At 39.7% G+C, this 27,162-nt stretch overlaps 1 protein-coding gene across 1 annotated transcript in view; it reads left to right on the top strand.

Moving 5' to 3' along the window:
- SEL1L2 (SEL1L2 adaptor subunit of ERAD E3 ligase) overlaps window positions 1-27,162 on the top strand; it is an 80,039-nt gene that overhangs the window by 47,788 nt on the left and 5,089 nt on the right. The window contains exons 11-18 of the mRNA XM_036419927.2: window positions 4,535-4,603; window positions 5,445-5,522; window positions 14,291-14,353; window positions 14,911-14,998; window positions 16,752-16,900; window positions 18,039-18,204; window positions 18,311-18,385; window positions 23,316-23,488. Of these exons, the coding sequence (XP_036275820.2) occupies window positions 4,535-4,603; window positions 5,445-5,522; window positions 14,291-14,353; window positions 14,911-14,998; window positions 16,752-16,900; window positions 18,039-18,204; window positions 18,311-18,385; window positions 23,316-23,488 (861 nt within the window). The remainder of the gene's footprint in view (window positions 1-4,534; window positions 4,604-5,444; window positions 5,523-14,290; window positions 14,354-14,910; window positions 14,999-16,751; window positions 16,901-18,038; window positions 18,205-18,310; window positions 18,386-23,315; window positions 23,489-27,162) is intronic.

The following is a 27,162-nucleotide window of genomic DNA, read 5'->3' as shown; positions in this document are numbered from 1 at the left end:
ATTATTGGCCAGAGCTGGTTGGCTTATAATGGCCTCATCTGTGACAGGATGACTGGATCTCTCCATATGCTCTCATTCTCCAGCCAGTTGGCTCAAGCTTTCACCTAGCAGTGAAATTGCTTTCGTTCTAAGGTTCTAAGAACACAGAGCAGAAAGTCTGTTGAGGCATATGGTCAGAACTCACATTCATTTAACCAAAGCAGATCACAAGGCCAGCAGCATTGAAGAAATAGGGTAAAAGGCATCTCCTTTAATAGGCAGAACCCCAGAGTACTGTGATGGTCATTTCTGCAACAAGCTTAGTTGCACCAAAATCAACTTGGAATAACATGGGGAATGTAAAGGGGAGAGAGAAGATAAAAGTATAAAACCAATTTCTGAAAGACTTTCTATACAGATCTTCCCATGGCTAACTTCTCATCTTTTAATTCTTACCTCCTCAGAAAAGATTTAATTAACTCTATTCTTCCATCACTCATTGCATCACTCTGTGTTTATTTTCCTCTAGCCTGTATCACTCCCTGAACTATGTTGATTTTGACATGTTTATTGTCTCCCCAAAATGGAATACAAGTTCTTATCTGTCTTGCTCACTACTGTGTGTCTTGTAATCAGATTAGTACTACCTGATACATAGGTTATTAACAAGTACTTATTAAATGAATGAATGAATGAATGAATGTACCATCCTAAGCAGTATATGTTGTTCCTCAGTCTGAGTACAACATATACTGAACCAGTATGTTAATGTTTCAGTCCACCAATGAAAATTATTAGTGTAAGACCCTTTATAAATGTGATGCCCAGTTTACTGCCAAGCAATAATACCTGCAAATATCAAAATACCTGCAAATAACTAGCTTGCTTTTTTTTTTCTTCTCACTACAAACAACTAGCTTGCTTTTTTTTTTTTTTTTTTTTTTTTTTTTTTTTTTTTTTTTTTTTTTTTTTTTTAACTCATTGCATTAATTTATCATGAGTTGTCACCACAGGCAACATTTTCACCCTTCCACCCACCACAAAATTCTTAATTACCAAAAAGTATTGTATATACAACTCTTGATTACATTATCTTTAATTTCTACACATACATTTTAATGTCATTTGCATTTCTACACATATATAGGTCAGAATGAATGAAAATCTGGGTGTTTTGGTGCATAGTATTAAAATGGATAAGACATAATTAAATTAAACTTAGCAGAGGGGTAATTAAAATATTTAAAGCCAACTGCTTTGTCACCCATTAAAAAGAAAAGAACTAATATTACCCATTTCCGAGATGATTTACAGAGCCTAGGATAAAAGCGTTCATAAATGTTTTTAAAACAACATATTTTTCTTAGCATTTCATTCTGAAGAAAATGTTACAAACTGATTAGACGAGGGGTTTTCTTAGAACCAACAAAAAAAATGCCCATTTTGTTTTAAAAAAGAAATGTGCAATAAGTAATAAAACTTAACTTAGCATAATACCTGTGACATACTATGTTTATCTCAAAACACCATCAATTATAAGATACCTTATTTTATGTTCAATTGAGTAAGAAAAAACATTGCCAATATGTTATACTATGTCAAGAAATGTCTTGATTAAAAGGGAAGATATATATCTTAGAATTTAAAATATGATGGTAGGTGCTCAGGAATTATTTGAAGAATGGATAGACTGATGCTATCTTAAATTGTTTGAGCTGCCATAACAAAAAGACCATGGACTGGGAGAGTTAAAACAGTAGGAATTTATTTTTTACAGTTTTGGTAGCTGGAAGTCCGAGATCATGTTTGGGTAGGACTGCCTTCTCATATATCCTCGAATAGCAGAGGGTGAACTAACTCCCTGGGCCCCTTTTTCAAAGGTACTAAAGTCATTCACTAGGGTTCTGCCAATCACCTTCCAAAGGCCTCACCTCCTTACTATCACCTTGGACATTAGGTTTTCTATATATGAATTGGGGAGACACAAATATAGAGACCATCGCAGATGAATAAATAAATGGATAAATTAATGGATACTTGGTCTTACTCTTTGAAAGCAAGAACTCAGGTTGGTTCATCCTTATCCATCAAAACAACTTGCATGGTATTTTCATACAGTGCTTAATAAAGTAATAGCATTAAAGACAGGTTACTTTAAATGGAAAGAAAAGAGAATGGAAATGCCAAATAAGCCATGTTAGTGAAGGAGTATAGAACAAGGAATTACAGAAAGCTTCAATTCCTTTGTTCTTTATGGATCATATTGAAGAATGAGGAAAGCTCCAGGATACTTGTTTGTTTCTGGGGAATAGATTATTATATTGTAATAGTTCAAATCTAGTTTTCTAGAGTGAAACATCTTTCTAGAACTCTTTATTGCCATATTTGAGAGCCAAGTTCTGAAACTAAACTTTGAAAAAGGTTACACAGAATCATATTAGAGCTGGAATGGGCCATAAATTTAAAATCCAGCCCCTTTGTTTTAAAGATTTATAAATGTACTAGAGGCCTGGTGCATAAAATTCGTGTACCAGAGCAGTCACTAGGCCTGCCCAGCAATTCAGGCATGAGTGTCTGGCATGGAAGGGCAGGTCCCAGCTGACCTCTGGGCCCTGAGCAGCACTTGGGCCCCCAGGTCCCCATGCACCCCCCTCTGCCTGAGTCATGATGCCTGAGTCCTCACAGAGATGCAGTGAGTGTGACTGGCTCCTGCACGAATCCCCGGGGAGCCCAACTGTCCCATGCAGTCCCAGCAGCTGTGGCCCAACTCACCCAAAAGAGGCCATGCAAGTGTGGGACAGGCTCCTCGCACCTGGCACCTGAGCACAGGGGCTTCCCCGGTGAACGAGTCCTGGCGTCCCAGGGAAGGATAGCAGGGAAAGGGAGAGTGAGCTCAGCAGACACCCCATATTCTTACCGCACCTCCATCCCTATCATCCCTACCCCCAGGTAGATGGCTGGAGGTTGCCATCCTCTGCTGCTGCCTCTGGTCACCTTGTCCTGACGCCACCATCCCACTGTGGTCCTGCTCTCGACAGAGCCAATTGGGGCAGCAGCACCTCCAATGCTGCCCACTGCCAGTGCCACATCACTGACACCCACCATGTTCTGTGCCACCCCCTGGTGGTCAGCACATGTTATAAGGACCAAACTCCCAGTCAAATTCCTGGTAGAAGGTGCAATTTGCATATCAAGCTTTTATTATTATATGATCCTTTCATTTTCTTATTCATTCCAGAAATATTTCCTGAGTGCTTAACATACAGGAGCCATTGAGCTAAGTACAGAGTTCATCAACATTGGAGGAGACAAACAAGTACAGTTAAATCAATGAATGCATATCCTGATAGGGAAGGATAGGGTACCCTAAGACCACAGAAGAAAACATGAATGAGGAAACCAAGGCCTGGAGACACTATAACTATAGTAATCTAGGGCTCCCAGACTGTGAGAGTGCAGGCCAGGCTGGGGGACCTTCCTCTCCAGTGCACGAATTTCATGCACTGAGCCTCTAGTTTATACATAAAAAAAAACTTCCCACTTGTTTTCCTTAAACATTCTCTCCTCTTTATGAGGGAGCAGAGCCTTGCACATCAACCGAGTCAAGGCTGTTTTTGTTGTTGTTTGTTTGTTTGTTTTTTAATATATTTTATTGATTTTTTACAGAGAGGAAGGGAGAGAGATAGAGAGTTAGAAATGTCGATGAGAGAGAAACATCGACTAGCTGCCTCTTGCACACCCCCTACTGGGGATGCGCCTGCAACCAACGTACATGCCCTTGACCGGAATCGAACCTGGGACATTTCAGTCCGCAGACCAAAGCTCTACCCCTGAGCCAAACCGGTTTCAGCATGAAGAGAAGAAGAATTGTGACCTAATAAGACACTTTGGAGAGTTCTGCACTTCTCATTTCTGGGGCTGATTTCTTTCATCACTCCATATGGTTTCTGAGGAAAACTTCTGGAAGTTCAGGATGAGGCTAGGGAATGAGGCAGCAAGGTACAGGGCAACCCTTATGTGTTCTAGATGGAGCCATTCATTTAATGTCAGGACCTAGAGAGAATCAGAGGCTTTGCTGGCCTCCTTCAAATTGACTTAGAATTGGTTTGGAATTTACCTCTGCAGGAAGATGTGGTCGCAGCAGGCAGTCATGTGTGTCTGGTCCTATTCACTCTGCCTTATAAACATTAGGATAAATCCTGTCAGTTGTATAAACTGTCTTATAAGTACATAGTATCAACATAAAAGCTTACTTTTTCAAAACACTAGACTGTTAGGTCTGCAACTAGGATTCATTTGTCCTCCACTAAGCCACATGCCCATCAAGCTTTTCTCAATGTGAGAAGTCCTCACATTCTAAATATGTATATGAGATAGATATATAATCTCCAGCTCTTCTGGTTTATGGTTCAAATAGCATTTGGAATATTACCTTGAAGGAAGTGGATGTTTCTTATATTTTTTTAATGCATGTTGAATGAAATTATTTGCTTTGAAAAACCATTTTGTAAGATATGTTCATGACTACCAATAATACTCTTCCTTTTTTCTCCAGAAAGCATTATACTACTTCTTAAAGGCAGCAAAGGCTGGGAGTGCAAATGCCATGGCATTCATAGGAAAGGTATGTGCTTCATCTTTGATGAATAATTTTCATTTCTTAAATGGTATCAGCTGATTGAATCCAGCAGAGGTACAATGATGCTTTGGCCTCTTTCATGGAAGCAGCTGAGAGAGGCATGTGGCTACACACTGAGGGCATTCCTGAGGTGATCATTTGGGAAGGAGCCCCAGGAAACAGCAGCTTTTATCTCGGACACTGAATGCAACCTTGAAAGGTCACCCGTCTTAGGGCTCCTTGACTGAATATAGCTCAGAATCCTTCCCATGACCCCTTCCCCTGGCATGCAACAGGAGACCCGGAATGGTCTGCATCCAAGACTGGTAGAGTCCTCAATCCAATGAGTGCCTCCTTCCATAATTCCAAGAGTGAGACCAGATCCAGGCTGACCAAAATGCAGCCTTGGGCTGCCTCTGATGGGAGCCCCCTCCAGCCCCTGAGCAGCCTTTGTGGAGGGTCCCTTTAGAAGGGCATGTTCTGTCTTCTTCAAAGACCACTGGCTCTCTCAGGTCCTGCCTTTGACTTCCTGCAGCCAGTTTGCATTTACCATGGGGACAAGTGCCCAGCCTTCAGAAGTGCATTCTACAATAACTGTAGATACAAGGAAACATGAAAAAAACACAAATAGGGCTCGTGTTTTGGTTCTTGTGCAAGTTCACTCCAGAATGTATGTAGTAGATTGTTTCTTTAGTTTTTCCTTTTTAAAAATTTGAAGTGAAATTCAGGGAACATAAATTAACCATTCAAAGGTATACATTTCAGTGGCAGTTACTATACTCACAGTTCTGTGTAACCATCACCTTAAATTCCTTAGTGTTTACACTCTCTTTGACTTTTTTTCTAGATGTATTTAGAAGGTAATGATGCAGCACCACAAAATAATGCTACTGCTTTCAAATACTTTTCCATGGCAGCCAATAAGGTATGTACTCAGCCCATTTCTGAAAATACATAAAAGCGTTTGGCTTGTATTACATGGACTCATAAGCCTCCTGCCAGGCTACTTGACCTGGGAGAACTTTGGTGTCCAGGAAAGGAAGAATATTGTTAACAATAAAACATGGGGCTTGGTTGGGTAGGAGGTATGTCTTGTCTTTTTGGTAAATGGAAAATGCCAGTGACTCCTAGCAGGAGGAGTCCCTCTCCCATGCTTTCCCTTCTCTCATGCTGTAGATGAGGCTATCTAGCTCATAAAACAAGAAATAAAAAAGATAAGGACAGAGGAAGAGAAAACTCAATCAATAAAGCAATTCTTTCAGGACAAAAACAACAAAGAAATGCCCAGTTTTCTCCCATTCGATCTTACCCTAAAGCAGAAATACTCCTGGCCCGAGAAGAAGGTTGTCAGAGAGGTAGCCAGGACAAGATGGTTGAAAGCAAGGCTCTGGAGACATTTAATTTGAATGCCAGCCCTGCTGCTTACTAGCGATGTAACCATGAGCAAGTACTTAACCATTCTGTGCCTCAATTTCCCCATCTATAAAATGGGAGTGTAAGAAGATTTGGCTCATATTGTTGTTGTCAGGATTTATTGAGTTAATATTTCTGTGTCTCCTGTTATAAAGTAGATAAAGCATTGCCTGACACATTGTAAGTGGTATGTGTCTGCTATTATATTTTGCAGCCTGGGACCAGTTAGATATAGAGAGCTTCAAAGCATAGCTAAGACAAAATGGATTGAATATGTGAGGGAATATATAAATGGTGTTATTTGGATCCTGCCATTGAAGTTTTGCCTTCATTCCTAGGTTCAGTGAGACTGGTATTTGTCAGATAAAACTTAGTAGACTACTCTGAATCCCTTTAGTACATAAAGAGCTCCTAATGGCAACACCCATCAACCTAATGTTGGTGAATGGACCTAATAAACTTTCTATCCCTACACAATAGAAAACATTGTGTTGTCTAAGTCATACTATAACACTAGCAGTAAAGATGTGCTCAAACTGGGGAATATTTTTACTGTTCTTTTTTAAAAACCCACATGCTGCTTTAGGAGCCTATTTATAAGTGACTAGCACTTTGGTGCTGCTGCTATTGTGGTGTAAATTACTGAGAAGGCTGGTAGGAGGCTCCTCTTCCTTGTAATTTATATGAAATTGTGGTGCAGCAAGACAGTTATCTGAAGTACCATTCGATTAGGATGACAAGGGAAAGCCAACTGAAAAAGAGGTAGTGTAATGGGAAGATCTCTTAGAACCTGGCAAATAATGCTGATTTGTCAGTCCAGAGGAATGATGCCAGGAAGCTGAGTGTGTAAATTAACCCAGCTCCCAAACTATCCAGGGTTGTATAACCAGCAGTGATCTGAGCTACTCAAGTTCTAAACCTGAGCTACCTTCGTTTACAGAGGAAATCTGACATGTATTTAAAGAAGTTGCTCTGAATGGCATTGGGTTGACATCACCAATATTCTAGGATGGAGGCCATTTTTTCCTTTATCAGCACCTACACAGTTAGATTTCTTACTTTGGGTCATTAGTAAAGTAAAAAAAAATTCTATCTTTCACTCTTTGCACATTCATACTCTTCTTTCACTGATAATTTTTTTTAAACCATTGTGTTTTCAATTTGCTTTTAGGTAATATCAGTACCAGGATGCAAAGATATAAACGTTATAACCTCTTTGGATTTTTATTTACTCAAAATCATAAACATTTATTCTATGTGATATGGGCCCATATTCTTTTTTTTTTTTTAATTATTATCTGTGTACATATACCATTGCTCCCCCCCTCCAGTACATGCCCTCCCTCTCCAGAGTTTTGTGTCCATTGGTTGTACTTATATGCATGTATACAAGTCTTTCAGTTGATCTCTTATCTTCCCCAGATCTCCCTTCCCTCCCTGCTGTAATTTGACAGTCTGCTTGTTGCTTTACTGTCTCTATATCTATCTTTTGGTTCATCAGTTTATAATGTTCTTTAATATTCATAAATGAGTGAGGTCATGTGGTATTTCTCTTTCATTGACTGGCTTATTTCACTCAGCATGATGTTCTCCAATTCCATCCAGGTTGCTGCAAACAATGAGAATTCCTTCTTTTTATGGCAGCATAGTATTCCATTGTGTAGATGTACCATAGTTTTTTGATCCAATCATCTGCTGATGGGCACCTAGGCAGTTTCCAAATCCTAGCTATTGTAAATTGTGCTGCTATGAACATAGGGGTGCATATATCCTTCCTAATTGTTGTTTCTAGCTTCTTGGGATGGGCCCATATTCTTCTGGTTTTCTCACTCATACCTCTGAACACATCAGGTCCACCCTCATCTCCATACTTTTGTCCTTCCTTCTCCCTTCCCAGACTCTCCCATTCTGAATCCTACCCATCTGCCAGATGAGAATTTAACCTCTCTTCCTGCACAAAGCCACCCTTATCCTCCTTGGCTCACATAATCTTTTTTCTCTTCTGAAATTGCCCTGCATCCGTGCTACCTACTGCTGGAACTTCACTGCTTCTACCTTGTGCTGTCTCTCCTGCTATCTGAAGTCATGTCTCCTCAATTATAAAAGGGCTACAGTCTTAGTACAATATTTGCCAGATAAATGATCATTTGCTCACTGAGTTCATGTCAGTTAACCTAAGCAAGAGCCCTAAAGTGGAAGTTATATATAATGCGATTGCCTACACATGTTATATTTAGCTCAGAAAGTGTTTTTAAAATTATAAAATTTCATATTAAAATCTCAATATCCAGCTTTTTTTTTTTTTGGAAAATAGGAAAAGCTGACCTATAAGGCCACTATTCCATATAACAGCTGCGAGGATAAAGCAGAGTAGGAACAAACTGGAATTATAACTAACATATAGAATAATTAACCTGAATAACCAACTGAAGACCAACTGAACAGAAGGATTTACAGAAGCTATTATACATTGAAACTGGTAGGACGGGCCGAAACCGGTTTGGCTCAGTGGTAGAGCATCGGTCTGCGGACTGAAAGGTCCCAGGTTCGATTCCGGTCAAGGGCATGTACATTGGTTGCGGGCACATCCCCGGTAGGGGGTGTGCAAGAGGCAGCTGGTCGATGTTTCTCTCTCATCGACGTTTCTAGCTCTCTATATCTCTCCCTTCCTCTCTGTAAAAAATCAATAAAAAATATAAAAAAAAAAAAAAGAAAAAAAAAAAAGAAACTGGTAGGACGGGCAGAGACTTGCCAAGGCCTGGCCTGGCTCCCACAGGTGGCAGCTGAAATTCTAGAGGGATATCTCAGCTGCAAAGGTTCTCTCTGAGGAGCATGGGATCTCAACCCCACACCTGGCTCCCCAAACCAAAGCACCAGAGCTAGGCTATGAGAATCAGCAGGGATTCTTTCTGCCAGGGAGAGATGAGTGTGCTATTAATAGAAACCCAGGCATCCTCTTAAAGGGCCAGTACACAAAATCTTGTTCACAGCCACTTACCCTGGCTCCAGCAGAGGGAGGGCAGTTCTGAGCAGTCTAGAGTGTGTGAGGAGAGACTAAGTTGAGTGGTTCTCAAGGGAAAGTAAGAGAAGGGCGCTGAAGGGACAACTGCTAGAGTCCCTAAGTTGTGTCCCTTTCCCCCACCACCCATCGAGGCCATCTTTCTTGGGTTGAGCACGCCCCTCCATAGGGCATCAACCCAGGGAAATGCAATAGCCTTAGGAAATGCAGTACCCTCCTGGCTCCCTGTCACCCCATCTTGCTGAGCTCACTGCAAAGGATTTGACTGCCTACACATGTGGTGGAGGTCTGGGTGGACTGGAGTTGTATCAGAGACTGAGTCCATTTCTCCCCTTCCTGAGAGTCTGGCTGGCATGGCCACCCCACAGCAGATCCACTATCCCCACCCTCCCAACTCCTTGCCACCTTACACTGCTGAGCTCAGGCTCTTAAAGAAGTCTCCACAGAATTCCTCACAATATTCCTGTGCAGAGTCCTCCCTTCCCATGGCCAAACTGTTCTGTTTGGGCCCAATAAGCTCTGCAGGTCTCACGCTGATGACTCCCTGAGACCTGTCCCACCACAAAGGTCTGCAGGGGCCTGATGGGTAGTAGTTGGCATTGGTGTACTTTGGGACTTTTGTGGAGTTGAGTCAGATCCAGCACTACACAGAGTTTGGATCTGTATCGGTCAAGTAAATACCACTTGCCCCTACTTAATTACTCACTGAGAGCCTACCTCATGTAACTTGAGTACCACCAGAGGCTATTTCAGTGACTGAGCCTAACAGGCAGCCAGCAGGTGAAGGTAGGCAGAGGCAGCTATCAGGAAGCATTGGACCTTATGCTGACCTGTCCCCCAGTTTGATGCGGGATGCAGCTGCCCTTCGTATAGAGCTTGGCACTTTCAACACACACCCAGGCCCAGTAAGGGCAGCAGCAAACTGTGGATCACTTTGTAGCTACGAAGAGGTTTCTTAGGGTCAGTCACAGGCAGCATCTGACGTTGACCTGCACCAGACTCCCTCCCAAGAGGTTCCAGAATCAGCACATCCTATAGCAGAATACAGACAATATCAGAGCAGAACCCAATTAACTCCACAAGAGTTGCATCCAAAGTGAGACTCAGCAGGCCCAAACTCTGTTGAGGCTAGTGTGGACAATACCTGCATAGTAGCTCACACACTATGGTTGGATTTAGTTTTCACAGTCAGCTAGCCAGAGTGACAACCTCTTGCAAAGAGGGGCAAACAGCAGTCAAAACTCATCTATAATTGGAAGGCTTACATAACCCACACAGGGACATTCCTGGAGTACTCAGGTGATCGGGGAGACTGTTCCATGGGACACCTTCTACATAAGGACACCCTGCCAAAACAGGAAAACATAACAGATTGACCTAATGCACAAAAACAAACACAGAGAGGCAGCCAAAATGGAGAGACAAAGAAGCATGCCCCAAATGAAAGAACAGAAATCTCCAGAACAAGAACTAAAGGAAATGGACATGAGCAATCTACTTGATGTAGAATTCAAAACAGTAGTTACAAAAATGCTCAAAGAAGTTAGCAAGAATTTCAACAGCTTAAAAAAAAAAATACATAAATCATAAAAAAGATCTACTAGTCAGAAACAAATAATATAATATCTGAAATGAAAAAAACACTAGAAGGAATCAACAATAGGTTAGATGAAGCAGAAGATCGAATCAATGATTTTGAAAACAATGTAGCAGAAAACACCCAATCAGAACAGAAAAAAAAAGGCGGGGGGGGGGGGGGTTTTAAAAAATGAGGATAGTTTAAGAGACCTTAAGGACAACATGAAGTGTAACAACATCTGTATCAGAGGGGTACCAGAGGGTGAAGACAGCAATCAAGGGATTGAGAACCTATTTGAAGAAAGACTAACTGAAAACTTTCCTAATCCAGTGAAGGAAAAAAACATACAAGTCCAGAAATGCAGAGAGCCTCAAACAAGATATACCTAAAGAGGCCCACACCATAATACATCATAATTAAAATGGCAAAGGTTAACAATAAAGAAATCTTAAAAGCAGCATGAGAAAGTTAATTGGCAATAGGGGAGTTCCTCTAAGAGCTGATTACTCAACAGCAACATTTCAGGCCAGAAGGGATATGCATAAAATATGCAAAGTGATGAAAAACAAGGACCTACAACCAAGACTATCCAGCAAGGCTATCATTTTAAAATGTATGAAAAAGAGCTTCCCAGACAAAAAAAGCTAAAGAAGTTTTTTACCACCATCCCAGTATTACAAGCGATGTTAAAGGGACTTCTATAAGAAAAGAAAGTGGAAATAAAGGAACATAGTTATAAAGAATAAAGTAGCAATGACTATGTACCTATCAACAATCACTATAAATCTAAATGGTTTAAGAACTCCAATCAAAAGATAAAGGGTAGCTGAATTGATAAGAAAGCAAGACCAATATACTAGTATATACTGTCAGGCGTCCTCAAACTTTTTAAAGTGGGGGCCAGATCACGGTCCCTCAGAGAGCTGGAGGGCCGGACTATATGAACTACTAATTCCTACTGTAACACCTCGGCTGCGCTCACTGCCCAAAAAACCTGGCGGGCCGGATCAGACTCCTCTGCAGGCCGCATGTGGCCCGCGGGCCGTAGTTTGAAGATGCCTGGATTGGTATAAGAGACCCACCTCAGAATGAAAGACACCCAGAGACTGAAATAAAGGGATGGAAAAAGATATTTTATGCAAATGAAAATTTAAAAAGCTGGGGTAGTAATAATTAAGTAAGACAAAATATATTTTAAAACAAAGTCTATATATAAGAGACAAAGAAGGATACTGCATAATGAAAAAGGGAACAATTCAACAAGAGGATATAATGCTTTTAAATATTTATACATGCAACATAGGAGCACTTAAATACATAAAGCAAATCTTGGTGGATATAAAGAAAGAAGAGGTCCACCATAATAGTCATACTAGGGGATTTTAACACCTCATTGATACCAATAGATAGATTTTTCAGATAGAAAATCAACAAGGAAACAGAAGCTTTAAATGACACACTAGATCAGATGGATTTAATTGATATTTCCAGAGCATTTTATCCCAAAGCAGCAAAATATACATTTGTTAAAAGTACAGAACATTTTCTGGGAAAGGCCACATATTATGACATAAAACAAGTTGTAATAAATTTAAGAAGCTTGACACTATATCAAATATCTCCTCTGATCATAATGCTATGAAACTAGAAATCAATTATAAGACAAACTGAAAAACACACTAAAACATGGAGGCTAAATAATGTTACTAAATAATGAATGGATTAATAAGAAAATCAAGGAAGAAATCAAACGATGCCTTGAGACACATGAAAATGAGAACACAACAACTCAAAATCTATAGGACACAGTGAAAGCAGTACTAAGAGGGATATTTATAGCATTACAGGCCTATCTCAAGAAACAAGAAAAATCTCAAATAAATAATCTAACCTTACACCTAAAAGAACTAATGAAAGAGCACTGAACAAAGACCAAAGTGAGTAGAAGAAAGGAAATAATAAAGATCAGAGGGGCAATAAAAGAAATAGAGTCTTAAAAAATGCAAAAGATCAATGAAACCAAAATCTGTTTCTCTGTGAAGATAAATGACTCATCAAGAAAAAGAGAGGACCTATATAAATAAAATTAAAAAATGAAAGAAGAGAAGTAACTGACACCATATAAATACAAAGGATTATTTAAAATATATATATATATTACAAACAACTATATGTCAACAAATTGGATAGTATGGAATAAATGGATAAATTCCTAGAAACATTCAATCTCTCAAAACTGAATCAAGTAGATACAAAAAACCTAAACAGACTGACTACAAATGAGAATGGAAGAAGTAAAACTGTCATCATTTGCAATGACATGATAATGTATAACAATTACTATAAAGATTCCATCAGGGGGAAAATGACTAGAATTGATAAATGAATTCAGTAAAGTAGCAGATACAAAATAAATATTCAGAAATTGGTTACATTTTTATACTAAGTCCTGAACTATTGGTAAGCAAAACTAAGAAAACAATCCCATTTACAATTGCATCAAAAAATAAAACACTGTACTTAATTAAATAAATTTAACAATAGCTGGCCCTTTCATATTCATTGCCCCAAACTTTGGAATCTTAAAGTAGTCTTTTAAGTATGCCTTCTCTAGTTGTGTGCTATTCCTGTATCACTGAGGGGTACTCTGGCTTCATCTATAATAATTACATTTAGGTGGTGAGAATTCTGGAGAGTTTTCTATTAGAACTAGTTCCAGAGAAAATACTATAAACCAATAAAACAATCGTATAGATCTGCTGAATGAAAGCCAAGTAGCCAAGTGTAGCTCCTTACTTAATTACTACAGGATGAAATGCATGATGGCAGATAGAAAGAAAAAGTAAGTTTTCTGGTGGGGAAGTTACTTCATCAATGATTAATATGCTAAATATAAATATTTTTGAATATGTACTAAATACTAAAGTGCTAAGTACTCCCTTCCATAAGGTATGTTTGCATAAAGTAATATATATCAACAATGCTTGACCATTCATAATGACTTGATTGAAATTCACACACTAAAATGTTATTTGGCCATTTGTTGTAATCTCCTTTGACCAAAGCAGGTAACAAGTGTCTGGATAAATTTCTCCCTTCATGAAAATTCTTATATATAGTCCAAGATGAAGCTCAAATGTGGCTAAGTCTGACAGCCCAAATTCCTCAGACCCTAAGCTGATCCAGGCAGTTCCTCTTCTAGGAACCCACCAAATTCTATTATAGGACTTACCACATTTGGCATGATCACTTTAAAATAAGAAGAGCTACCTAGTGAGTCAGAGATCACTAACCTGTGAAGTTTCTAAGACAAGGATCATGGTTTATTCATCTTCTACCTTTCACCTCCCTCCTCTGCCCCATGCCTCTTAAGGAGTCACACACAGGGAGAGCAATAAATGAAATCTGAATGAAAGAATGAAGGAAGGATTTTACTTTCATTTTCCTCTGTTTTTTTTTGTTTTTGTTTTTGTTTTGTTTTGTTTTGTTTTTCAGTCAGAGGGAAATATGAAGGTATGAAAGGAGAAACTAGAGAGAGTCAGAATAACTTGGCAACTGCCTGATTAAACTGCTTTAATTAATCACTATGGGGTGAAATTCAAATATTTTGAGTGATTTTTCAGTAATTTTCTTTATCATGAATTCTTCTGAAACTTACCTTGGATTTTTAAAACTGTTTTAGGGAAATGCAATTGGTCTTCATGGGCTTGGTCTTCTTTATTTTTATGGAAAAGGCGTTCCTGTGGTAAGTTAAATAATTCCCATTATATTTTCAACATGTTTCTAGCAACTTATAAAGTAAAATTCATCGTCATTGATTAATTTAAAGAAATTAGTCTCTATTACCTGGTTTGACAAACGATTACATCTGATAATAGAGAATAAAATAATCTAGTGAAATGTTTGCCAAAAAGACATAGAACAGCCTTGTGACAAGAATTACAAACCCTAATCATTACCTAAGAAATAATAGCCAAATGTAATAGTAACCTTAAAAATCATCTAACCCCTGAGGATGTTTTTAATAGAGAAATTTGATAGCCTCTGTCTTTGAGTGACCTTCCCCAATGTCTAACAAGACTTACTATCAAGATAGGAAAAGTTATAATTTACACTGAAAATGAGATAATTATTTCCTAACATAATTTAATAATGAAACAAAATGTATAATACTTGTGAAACTATTTTAATTAGCCTAAATCACATAGGGCACTATCTACACTCTTTTTAAAAAGTAGAAGGCAATTGTTACCATGGAGTTATACCTATACCTCTGAATAATAGAGTATAATTATCTTGCAGAATTATGGTGAAGCACTTAAATACTTTCAGAAAGCTGCAGAGAAAGGATGGCCCAATGCACAGTTTCAATTAGGCTTCATGTACTACTGTAAGTGCTATGAATATCATTATTAACTTTACTCCTTTTTAAACAAAAATCAAAGGACCGGTATGTGTGGTTTAGATAGAACATTCAGGCAGCAATTTGAGTGGGAATTTAAAGAAGATGAAAGGAAAGAATACGATTGGGAGGAGGAGGCAAGGAGGTTCAGAGTCAGGAAACACACCTTAGAAAAGGTTGAATTGCCTTGTGATATCCAATAGTATACATATCCAGAAACAAATATGGAACTCAGAAGAGCCCTAGCTGGTTTGGCTCAATGGATAGGGGATCAATCTTTGGGCTAAAGGGTCCAGGACTCAATTCCAGTGAAGAGCACATGCCCCAGTTGCAGGCTTGATTCCCATAGGGGGTGTGCAGGAGGCAGCCAATCAATGGTTCTCTCTTATCATTGATGTTTCTCTCTCTCCCTCTCCCTTCCTCTCTGAAATCAATAAAAATATATATTTTTTAAAGAAACTAACAAGAAAGGTCAGATTTGGAGCAAAACATTTGGGACATGACAAACATCAATTTGCAGGTGTTTGTTAAGAATAACTGAGTTGCAAATGAGAGTGAGAGGACCATGGTTAGAAATATGGTGATCCTCAGTGCCATTAAAAAGATGAACAGAGAAGACTGGTCACAAGAAGGCTGGAAAGGCTTGGTTAGAGGAGGTGGGAGCAGGGGGGTGGGGGTTTGAGGAGGATCTTAGGAAGCCAAAAGATGGAACTTTCAAGAAAGAGTAAATGAGTGAGCATCCCTCTGAATGCAGCAAGAAGCCTGGTTCTCAATTTTAAAAGAGGAACTGAGTATCCATGGGACTTGTCAATATCGAGGATGTTAGTGAGGTTCTTGGACAGGTTGGTCTAGAAGCCAGATACAGTGGGTTGAACTGTGAGGGCAAAGTGAAGTAAAAATATTATTGGAAGCACTACATCTTTAAATGGAAGGATAAAGATGTGATGGTAGCATGAAGGGGACTGAGAACCAAGAGGTTCTCATTATCTCATTTCTCCCACAATTCATTAACCATCTTTATTGGCTGGCTTTCTTTCCTCTGTCAAAAATTACACTCATAACTCTCACCACCTTAAAAACCTGTCGCGACCCACAGGTTGAGAACCACTGCTAAAGAGCCTTTGCTAGTAGCCTTTACATGACATGCTTCTGAAGGCTATTAAACGTTAATGTAGGAGAGGAATTTAAGGACCAACTAGGGGAACCTCCTCCTTTTGCAAATGAAGTGCCTAGAGGTGCCCAACTCATAAAAGAGAGCCAAGACAAGAATCCCAGCTGCTGGGAGTATGTTGATTCCTTTGCTCTGACCATACATTGAGTCCCAGCAAAGCTTCCTAGAGCTGGGATTTGCCTGCTGCAAACTCTGTAGTTATGGCTATTGTGGTTTCCTGGTATAAAGATGATAAGGATGCAGAGATACATCATGGTGGGGCTCTGGTCTTCAGAGACCAGCATTTGATCTCCTTTTCATATTGAGAATATATTTTCATGAACTAAACAGTCAGTTTTCTGAATGGGTCAAGAACAAGGATTTCTATATTCTTACTTATAATCAAAATCACCACCACCAACACCACCATCCCCCCAAAAAACAAACAAACAAAATAGTGGCACTAGAACAGCTTAACTGGGTTGGATTTTCCCACCCTATTTGAAATAGCAGGCATCACTATGACCATTATATTCGTAGATTATAATGTAAAAAATAAATAAGAGATGGCGCAAACATTTTACTTTTCAGCTGGCTCTGGAGTTTGGAAGGATTATAAACTTGCCTTCAAATATTTTTACTTGGCATCTCAAAGTGGGCAGCCCCTCGCCATCTACTACCTGGCTGAGATGTATGCAACAGGAGCAGGAGTGTTGAGGTCATGCAGAACTGCTGTGGAGGTAAATAATGAGATGTTTTTAAAGCACTTTTTATTTATCATACAGAAGAGGCTATACTGCCCTTAAATTGTTGATGCCTTTGATTTTATAAATATCACCTCTTTTCTCCCAGTTGACAACATGAGCACTGACATTGGTTAGGGAGGGAAAGCACTGATGTAACTCAAGCTGGAAAGGGAGGAAAAGAAATGATCCCTCTCCTCTTGCATTTGGCTTTTCATCAAGTTCAGAGCTCCCTCAAATGCAGTTAAGGAGCTCTGTCTCAGCCTTCAATCAAATCACCAGGACAATTTGGCACTTCTAATGGGATTAGTCAATGCAGTTTGGGAATCAAAGGCTTGATCTAGCCTGGAAAATGTAGTTCACTTCCTCCCAAAAAGCAGTGTCTTTAGGTATTTGATGATTTGGTTGACAAAGTGGATTGTTTCAGCCTAAGCCAATGATGTACTTTTCAAAAGAATGCTTTTAGGACCTTAATGCCCTTCATTGATTTATTAAATACTTCAGCTGCACCAATATAAATATATCCATGTTGCAATCTGGCCCCTTCTGAAACTCAGTTCAAAAGCTGCCAGCTAATAGTCTATCTTTAGATTTGCTCCTTTGCCAACTTCCTAATGAATTATGTATGGCCAACCTCTTTTGGTTACATAAGGGCTATTCAGCTAAGTTGACATTTGTCCCCATAGAACTCTCACAGCTCCCTCGTGATTATGTCACCTACAGCCCCAGGCACTTTCTTCCCTTCATTTCCTCCTTTCCATTATCAGCTGTGACCTTATAACTTGCCCTTACAGAGCAGCAGTGCCCAGAAAGGCCCATTTAAAAAAACAGAAGTCAATGTAGTCTTGTCCTGCCAAATCACCTGTAAGTCAGGAAAGTTCATTACAAAACATAAAATGAGCCTCAGGAAGTTTCAGCTCAAAACAAAACAAAACAAAACAAAAATGCACCTGTAATCTTTGAGTCTATGAAAGGAATTAACTCTTAAACCTAAATAATTTGCAAAAGCTATGCTTTAGACTGGAAATGCTTGCCTGACCAGCCAGCAGGAGCTGAAGACTGATGCCATTTATCTCCTACCTGGAATGAAGTATATTGTCTAACTAATCTACTTGGTTTCTTTTCCCATATACAGCTTTATAAAGGTGTCTGTGAACTAGGCCACTGGGCTGAGAAATTCCTGACAGCATACTTTGCTTATAAGGATGGTGATATAGATTCTTCCCTTGTTCAGTATGCACTACTTGCAGAAATGGGGTATGAAGTAGCTCAAAGCAATTCAGCCTTCATTTTGGAATCTAGTAAGATAAGTTAAAATTCTCTAATCATACATATTCATATATGATTTCACTACAGGAGTATTTTAAGTCTTCCTAATGGAATATCTCCTTTTTTTTTTTTTCTTAGAAAAAGCTAAAATTATTGAAAAAGAGAAGATGTATCCAATGGCACTTCTCCTGTGGAATCGAGCTGCCATTCAAGGTATAGAACCAGATTAAAAAAATGAGCACTACCTGGTCCCTGTCCACCATTATCCATCTGGTTTGCTCCAGCTGAGTTCTTGGGCAATAGACAAAGAGGTGCACAAGTAGGTGGTATTTCAGGTCAGACTGATGTTAGGATCAGCCTTTGGTTTCAGGTCATTTCCAAAATTTTCTTTTCTCCAAGTCTTAGTTTAGCAAACCATATGAATTTTTCTGTGGCTCTGTCTCAATGGCACCAGAAGAGTTGTTTGACTCATGACAGTTTTGCTCAAGAAACCAATTTTTGGGGGTCTGGCTTCATTCACTCATTTGCTGAGTTTTGTTTTTGTTTTTTTTTCTGAATTTAATCAAAATGTGGTCTGTTATGTCTCAATGGGTTTATAGGTAAAATGACTTATGGATCTAAGACTTGCTTGATTTCTCTTTTATTTATTTTTTCTCTTTTAAAATATCACTTCGATGATTGCCACAAACTTCAGATCTTTATTATAACCATTAGCTTGTTAGCATCAGAAAACAAACAAACAAAAAGCAACAGAGTTAATTAGCCAGATCCTATTCCTTTCTGGAGCCCTGCTGATAAGGATCACATGCTCACATGCCATAAGGAATGTTAAGATAGCATTCCTGGGGAAGCTTTGACAAGTGACATTTGCATCACTATGTCTCATTCCATTCTTTCCCTACAATTATATTACTGAGAGCTGAGAGATACTGCAAAGCTGTCACTGTTGGCATTCGGATATGTGAAGAACTCTCTTGCAGTAAGAGAGCAATTTTGCTTCCAATTAAGTTTCTTAAAATCATCGCATGCTGAGGCTAAATCGCCCTTTTCTATAAGAAGGGAAAGGGATAAAAAGTGATTCTCAGTTGATGTTAATATGAGGCAGAAGAAAAAGTCACAGTGGTGCCTCCTCACACCCAGCTGAACTGGTAACACAGCAGCAAGCCATCCAGCCAGTTTTAGTGAGAAATTCCCTAAAAAAGAAGTCTATATTTTCTAAGTGCAATAAAGACCTTGTTTGGAGTGGAGAAACAACACCAGCAACCTCTCAGCTGTGGCAAATTAGCCCAATTTCAACAAATACTTGTTTATTCAAAGCCAGAAAATGGTGTGAAAATTGCACCAAGGAAAAGAGCCATTGAAAATGAGGGGAGAGGCTTCGGGCCAAGCATACCTAGGAGAACTGTGAGACCTGGGGTGTAAATGGTGAAACCGGTACTTTGGTGGACATGAAAGAACTGGGCATCTGGGAGCTATTGGCTGTAAAATTGCAAATATATAAGACGGCAGTGGAGACTGCCGTTCTGCTGCTGCGATTTGATGACATCGTCTCAGGCCACAAAAAGAAGGGCGATGACCAGAACCAGCAGTGCGGGCCTCCTGATGCTGGCCAGGAGTGAGTGGTGGGCAAAGTGAGCCAACAGTCTCTCCCTGCCTGGGCCAGACGGCAGGGACTCTGTGGATGTCTTTGTTTGGAAAGGATAGGTTGAGGGGCAGCCCCAGTCCAGTTCTGTCCCAACTCAGTTTGCAAAAGGCACTGACATGTAATTCTTCTCTATTGTAAGCTTTTCATTTAGTTTGCTTACGATGATTAAATCTAAGTCATTTGAAAAAAAAAGAAAGAAAGGAAAATGAGGGGAGAGGGAATAAATGGTGATGGACAGAAACTTGACTTGGGGTGATGAACACACAATACAGTGTGCAGATGATGTGTTGTGGAATTGTGCACCTGAAACCTGTGTAATTTTGTTAACCAGTGTCACCCCAACAAATTCAATAAAAAGGAAAAAAGACAGATACACATACACAAAAGAAAATGAAGGGACATTAATATTAAACAGAATTCACAAAATGTTAGGCCACTAAAAATAATCACCTGTCACAAGAGAGGTCAGGCATGAGTGTCCCCAAAGATGATGCTCCCTTGAGGTTAGGAAATCTGATAATGAAAGTTTCTAATCAGTCTCCGGTGGTGCTTCTTTCAGCAGTTACTATGTGTGAGGAGGGTGGTGAGCCATCAGGACTAAGTCACCACTGCCTGTGACTATGAAATTGAAGGGGAAATTCCTACCCTTGTCTAGTGACCCCTGGGAGCCTGTTGATATCCCTCCATGCCCCAGTTATCTCCCTAATTAGGGTGCAGCCAAATCCTCAGGAGAACCTGATGTTCACTGCCTTCTATTCTTAGAGACCTCAGGGGTCCTGCTTACTGCTTATACAGCTCAGAAGTACACAGAAGTCCTGTCCTTTTGCTTTATGGCCCAAAAGGAATCTTGGAGTCAAAGGAAGGCAGATTTGGGGAAAATTAGAGATTGAATGGGTTTCTCACAGGGCTCCTGGGGCCTCTGGCCTTTCTAGGTCCTTGCAGACTCCTTTTCTGGGTATCACTTCTGTAAGGTCTTGCTGCCAGCTACCTGTACAGTTTGAAGTACCTGGGAAGTAAATCCTGATAACTAATGTCTTGGCAGTTTAAGGATTGTATGACGTTACCTCTACTCAGAAAGAGCTAAATGGCTTGTGGTATTACATTTTAATAGAGGATTCTGAAAGATTAAAAGAACTTCAGTATCCAAAATAATCAATTCCAAAGGATTTTAGGCATTGTACTAGGCCAAATGGAATTTGGAAGGAGTCCTGTAGCCCTTAGTGATATACGTCAGATCATACAAATAAACTCAAATGTGTTTAAGGAATATTAAGAAGGCTAGCCAGAACCGGTTTGGCTCAGTGGATAGAGTGTCGACCTGCAGACTGAAAGGTTCCAGGTTCGATTCTGGTCAAGGGCATGTACCTTTGTTGTGGGCATATCCCCAGTGGGGGTGTGCAGGGAGGCAGCTGGTCAATGTTTCTCTCTCATCCATGTTTCTGACTTTCTGCCCCTCTCCCTTCCTCTCTGTAAAAAAATCAATAAAATATATTTTTTAAAATGTTCTAAAAAAAAAAAAAAGAAGAAGAAGAAGAAGAAGAAGGCTAGAAGATATAAAAAAAAAAAAAAGTGACATGTGAGAAAGCTAGCTAGTCAGAGAGGCAGAAAAGGCATGACTTGTAGGTCAGGTAAGACATCTGGAAATCATCCCAAGTGCAAACTGAAGCACTGGAGGGATTTAGCACAGGGAAATAACATAATTTAATTTTACGTTTTTAAAGATCATCTTGGCTATTGTATAGAGAATAGATTAATAAAAGGATACTTTAGAAGCTAATGTAGTACTCCAGGTTTGGATTAGATGGAGAATATAAGAAATATGTATGTTTTAGAGGTAGAACCAACTTGGAAATGGATTTGGTCATTGAAGTCAGGGGAAAGAATTAGAAATAATTATCCTAGATTCATGTCCTGCACATTGGTGGTGCTGGCCCTGAAATAGGAAAGAAACTGATGTGTGTGTGTGTGTGTGTGTGTGTGTGTTTGGGGCAAGGGGAGGGGGCCTGGTAGCAGGGTGTTAGAAATCTCTGTTGGATGTTTTAAGTTTTAGATCTAAGCAGTGAAGTCAATAAGGCAATTATCAGAGTATGGGGCTTAGGAAGAGATAGGACTGTAGATAATATATTCAGGAATAATAAACATAAAGATAGCCATGTAACTAGATGACATTACCTAGAGGAAGAGTTGAGATAGAGGAGAGTAGAGGAAAAAGGAGGGTTTGGGGGAGGAGAGAAAAAAGAAAGAAGATAAGAAAGGGAAAAATGGAGTTGAATAACAAGCCCTTAATGTTCCAAAATTTAGAAGTTGGGTAGAGAGAGGAGTCAGTCAAGGGTGTGAAAAGGGAAGCTTATGATGTAGAAGGGAAATCAAGAGGATGCATGGTCATTTATGTCAAGAGAGAAAACTGCTTGGGAACATAGATCCAGTGACTTGAGGGCTGCTTAGAGGTCCATCGAGATGAGGACAGGGAAGAGGCCAATGGATTTGGCTGAATGGACTACCTTAAAATTAGCCATTTCATGGAGGAGGGGCAGAAGCTAGATTGGAGGGGAAGTGAAGTTTTAGAGATGAAGGGAATAGAAATATGGGAATAGTTAGAAAGAGACACCATGGGAGAAAGAAAGAGGTATGTTTTTTTCCATAGAAAATACCAAGTGAGTTTGAATGATTGATGGGATTCGTCTAGGAAAAGAAGAGGAAACTGATGATGCAGAAGAGTCAAGTTTCAGAAGTGAATCTAAGGACAGAATGGGTAGAGTCCAGTTTCTCAAGAGTGACTTATCTTAAAATATATATATATATATTAAACCCAGACAGCATTGCTCAGTGGTTGAGCATCGACCTATGAACCAGGTGGTCATGGTTTGATTCCCATTTAGGGCACATGCCTGGGTTGTGGGCTCCGTCATAATGTGGGACGTGCAAGAGGCAGCCAATCAATGATACTCTCTCATCATTGATGTTTCTATCTCTCTCTTCCTCTTCCTTCCTCTCTGAAATTAATAAAATATATTTTGGGGTAAAAAAGACAATATTCTCAATTTTTATTGTTGTTAATCCTCACACAGGATATTTTCCCATTGATTTTTAGAGAATGGAAGGCATGGGGAGAGACAGAAACATCAATGTGAGAGAGATACACGTATTAGTTACCTCCCACACAAGCCTTGACCAGGGCTGGAAATCGAACCTACAACCAAGTTAGGTGCTCTTAACCAGAATCAAACCTGGCACCCTTTAGTCCACAGGCCGATGCTCTATCCACTGAGTCACGGCTAGGGTACAATTTTTATTCTTTAAAACTATTTGTACTATAGCATGGGAGTTATCCAATAGTGAAGATAGCTAGCATTGGGTGTAATATTTGTTTTTCATAGATGATAATTAATCCTGATTCTTGGATCTTGAGTGTAATTTTTTTCTTTTATATATGTTATAGGTTGAGTTGTTAAAAACTAAACATGAATCATTTATGTTTTTTTCTAATATTTCTACCAGGCAATGCATTAGCTAGAGTGAAAATTGGAGATTACCATTACTATGGCTATGGGACTAAGAAGGACTATCAAACAGCAGTCACACATTACAACATCGCAGCCCATAAATACCAGAGCGCACAAGCCATGTTCAATCTGGCCTACATGTATGAACACGGTTTAGGTACCGCAAAGGTAATTGTATTGGTAATAATCCAAACCTGGTAATGGCGGCTCTATGGGAAGGGGCAATTTATAAATAAATGTTTTGCATTTCATTGATTTCATCAAAATGTAGAGAAAGGAAGGAAAAGACTTAACATTTGCTAAGTCCATCCCATGTGCCAACACATATTACTTATCCTGTTAAGAATCCTCTGAGGTAGAAGTTATTTCCTACATTTATACCCAAGGACACAACTACAGAGTAGACTAAATCTGGCTGGGTGAGAAAGGTATTAAATATCAATAATGATAATAGCCAGGTATTGGTTTATTATTTAAATCACAGAACCACTCAATGAAATAAGCCTTATAATTGTCCTCAATGAATGCATCAAGAAACCAAAGAACAGGCCCAGCTGGTGTTGCTCAGTGGTTGAGCTTTGACCTATGAACCATGGAGTCACGGTTCGATTCCCAGTCAGGCCATATGCCCCAATTGTGAGCTTGATCCCCAGTGTGTGGAGTGCAGGAGGCAGCTGATCAATTATTCTCTCTCATCATTAATGTTTCTATCTCTCTCTCTCTGAAATCAATTAAAATATATTTTTGTAAAAATAAAAAGAAACTGAGTACAGAGAGGTTAGTAGTAGTGTCAGAATTTGAACCCAGGACTGCCTGACCCCTAACTTTTTGGGGAAAGCCTGGGCCTTGCTTTGTGTCATCCTTAATGCTCAAGGATATATTTCACTTCAGTGTTTATAGTCTGGGCTGCATTCCCAGAGCCAAATAATGAGAGGTTATCAGCTTTTCTATGCTTTTAGTTTGTTTGTTTTTAATGATCTCTTTTTTTTCTTCCAGTTGTGCCAGTAATTGAGAATTAGAGGCAGGGAATTTCCTATGTGACATCGGTTAATGGTCCTCATTGCAACCAAAGTACCTTCTTCGGGTCCTAACCATCCAGCAGTGAAGATCTCTGCCTTTCTGTGCTGCCTGCCCTGTGGCCTTTTAGCAGATCACTTTTTCTTGTTGTTGTTCATCCTCACCCGAGGATATATTTTCACTGATTTCCAGAGAGAGTGGAAGGGAGGATGGGGTAGAGAGACAAAGGAAAGAATGAGTGTGGGGAAGAGAAACATCAGTGTTAGAGAAACTCATTAAGTGGTTGCCTCCCACATGTGCCTCAACTGGGGCCATAGATTGAACCTGAAACTCGGGTACATGCCTTGACAGAAAATCAAACCAGCCACCCTTCAGTGTGTGGGCCAGTGCTCTAACCACTGAGAACACTGGCCAGGCTGGCTGATCACTTTTCCTCAGCCCCAGTACCCTAAGTAGTAGAAAGAATATTAACCCCAAATTTAGTCTGTTTTCTCCATTTCTAGAAGCTGAAAGCTCCCTGTGTTTATGGGAAGTGAGAGGTATTGGGATTGGATTGTATAGCTGTATTAGGTGATTCTTTGGCTGTTATTCTGCCACACCCAGTTCCCCTCTAACTGTCACCATGTCTGCAAATCAGAATAGTGATACCTGTCCTGCCCCAGGCAGCTTCAGAAAGATTAAAGCTTTACTTCGTCATTCCCCAAGGAAAACAACCATAATGCTGAGAGAAATGTAGTTTGTATAAAAAGATAAAAGTGATCCCACCCCACAGATTAAATTCAAATTAACTCTCCTACCCCCATCCCACGCACCCCCAGGTGTGCCAGAGGGTTTTCCTCCTTGGAGTCACTGCTGATGGCTCCCCTAGGCACTTGCTTCACAATGTTAAATAATAATTGTCGAAACCTACATTTCATACATTTAGAAAAAACTCTGAAGTTTCTCTCTGAGTTTCTGACTTTCTGTTCTTTTTCTGTCAGGGTTCCTGTTTTATCACAGGGCACTTTGATCAGTCTCACATTCACAGACATTTTTCTACAGAAAGTCTCTACATGTAAACACGCACACACACACACACACACACTCACGTGCGCATACACACACTTGTACACGCATACACATACACAGGTGTGCTCAACCTCAGGCTGTGATATGGAAATTTTAGATTTAGTTAATGAGGGCCATTGCTCTTTGTCTTTATTAATTCCTTCTGTTTAGCAATTAGAAAATAATAACCAAGTACTGTAGTCAGGTGCCAGTATATTAATTTTGTTATCTCACAGTCAGGTTAACAAGGGGTTCCCACCTTTTCTAATCCTCAAAATGAGTATGAAGATAATTAAAAGCCCAGAGCTTGTTCCAGGGATGGTTAATGAAAGCAAAACAACAATTAGAACAGGCTTTCACAGCACTTAAATCATCCAGTGATTACACATTTGTTCAGAAAGGCACTTCACAATCCTCTTTATTAGTTAATCCTTGTGCAAACCCGTGGGAAAGGTGAGTATAATATTACCACTAGGCTTTCTCTGAGAATCAAAAAGGGTGTAGTATGGAATCAGGTTTCATAGACTGTATTTAAGCCCACTGGGAGAAGAAAGTGAAATATAAATCAACTCTAAGTAAATTAGTGTAAAATATGGGACACGGTTCTCATCTATTTTTAGGAAAGAACATTGGGATTAGGATGATGTAGGAGAGTTATCCTAATAGCCTCACTGAAAAGCATCTCACTCCTCAATTTCTGACTTCCGATTAAACTCAGTAAGTTTGTGTGTGTGTGTGTGTGTGTGTGTGTGTGTGTGTGTGTGTGTTTTCTTTTACTTAAACTGTGGCCCAGAGTTGACTGCACCATTGTCCTGAGAACAAAAAATAACTACCTGAGAGAAGTTGGGAGATGACCTCCCAATTCTAAATTTAGAAATTCTACATTCTATATATAATTCTATTTTTATTTCACAAGTTGTTATGAAACTCCTTCTCAATTTATACTTGATTCAGAATTACTTCAGAAATATAACCTAGGACAAAACCTGGTGCCCATCCCCTCCTGCCCATTCCTTTTGCCCATATTCTGGTGTAGGCTGGAATTTCTCCTCACATAGGCTTCTGTAAAGGAGCCTCCCATTCTAGCATTTTCCTTTGAAAAATAGATCTGTCCACCAGTTAGTTCCCTGTAATGCCCATCCACAGGGAGGTCTCGCTGCTGCTGTGTGTCTCCTAGTCATAGGCTGCATCTCCAGGTTCCCATCACATCCAAAGGAATGGGAGTGAAGGTGAAGGTGTCGCTTCGGGTCTAAGGTGGCTGAGAAGTAGATGGAGCTTCTCCCTAGTCTCCTTCCCCTTCCACTGGCTGAACACAGAGACCCTGAGGCTTTAGGGACACGCAGAAGCACACGACAGAAGGAGCTTGGGTTCCTCAGTGATCACAAGAAGGAAATTCTCTGCTAAACAGGAGCATCCACTTGGAATGCTAAATATGTTAAACTGCTGCTATTTGGGGGTTGTTACCGATATAAGCATTTCTTTAGTAAATCCATTTAACAAAATACTGTCAGATTATTCTTGATAAAAAGTAACTTTGCTACCATTATTTCTTCACCTTTCTCCCCTCCCCCCACCCCAAACATGCACATTCACGCGTGTGCACACACACACACACACACACACAAATATGAGCAAGCAAACCAAAAAACAAATCTTATTGACTTTCTATTGCCTAATAAAGTCCAGACTTCTTACCCTGACCTACCCTTCCTTAATTATAAAGGCTTGATATACCACTATTTCTCTATTTATCACTATTTCTCTATTTATCACTATTT

The sequence above is a fragment of the Pipistrellus kuhlii genome, unplaced genomic scaffold (genome assembly GCF_014108245.1).
Source record: "Pipistrellus kuhlii isolate mPipKuh1 unplaced genomic scaffold, mPipKuh1.p scaffold_m20_p_6, whole genome shotgun sequence".
Taxonomy (NCBI): Eukaryota; Metazoa; Chordata; class Mammalia; order Chiroptera; family Vespertilionidae; genus Pipistrellus; species Pipistrellus kuhlii.
The sequence above is the reverse complement of the archived record's forward strand: the minus strand, read 5'-3'. Positions and strand labels throughout refer to the sequence as shown.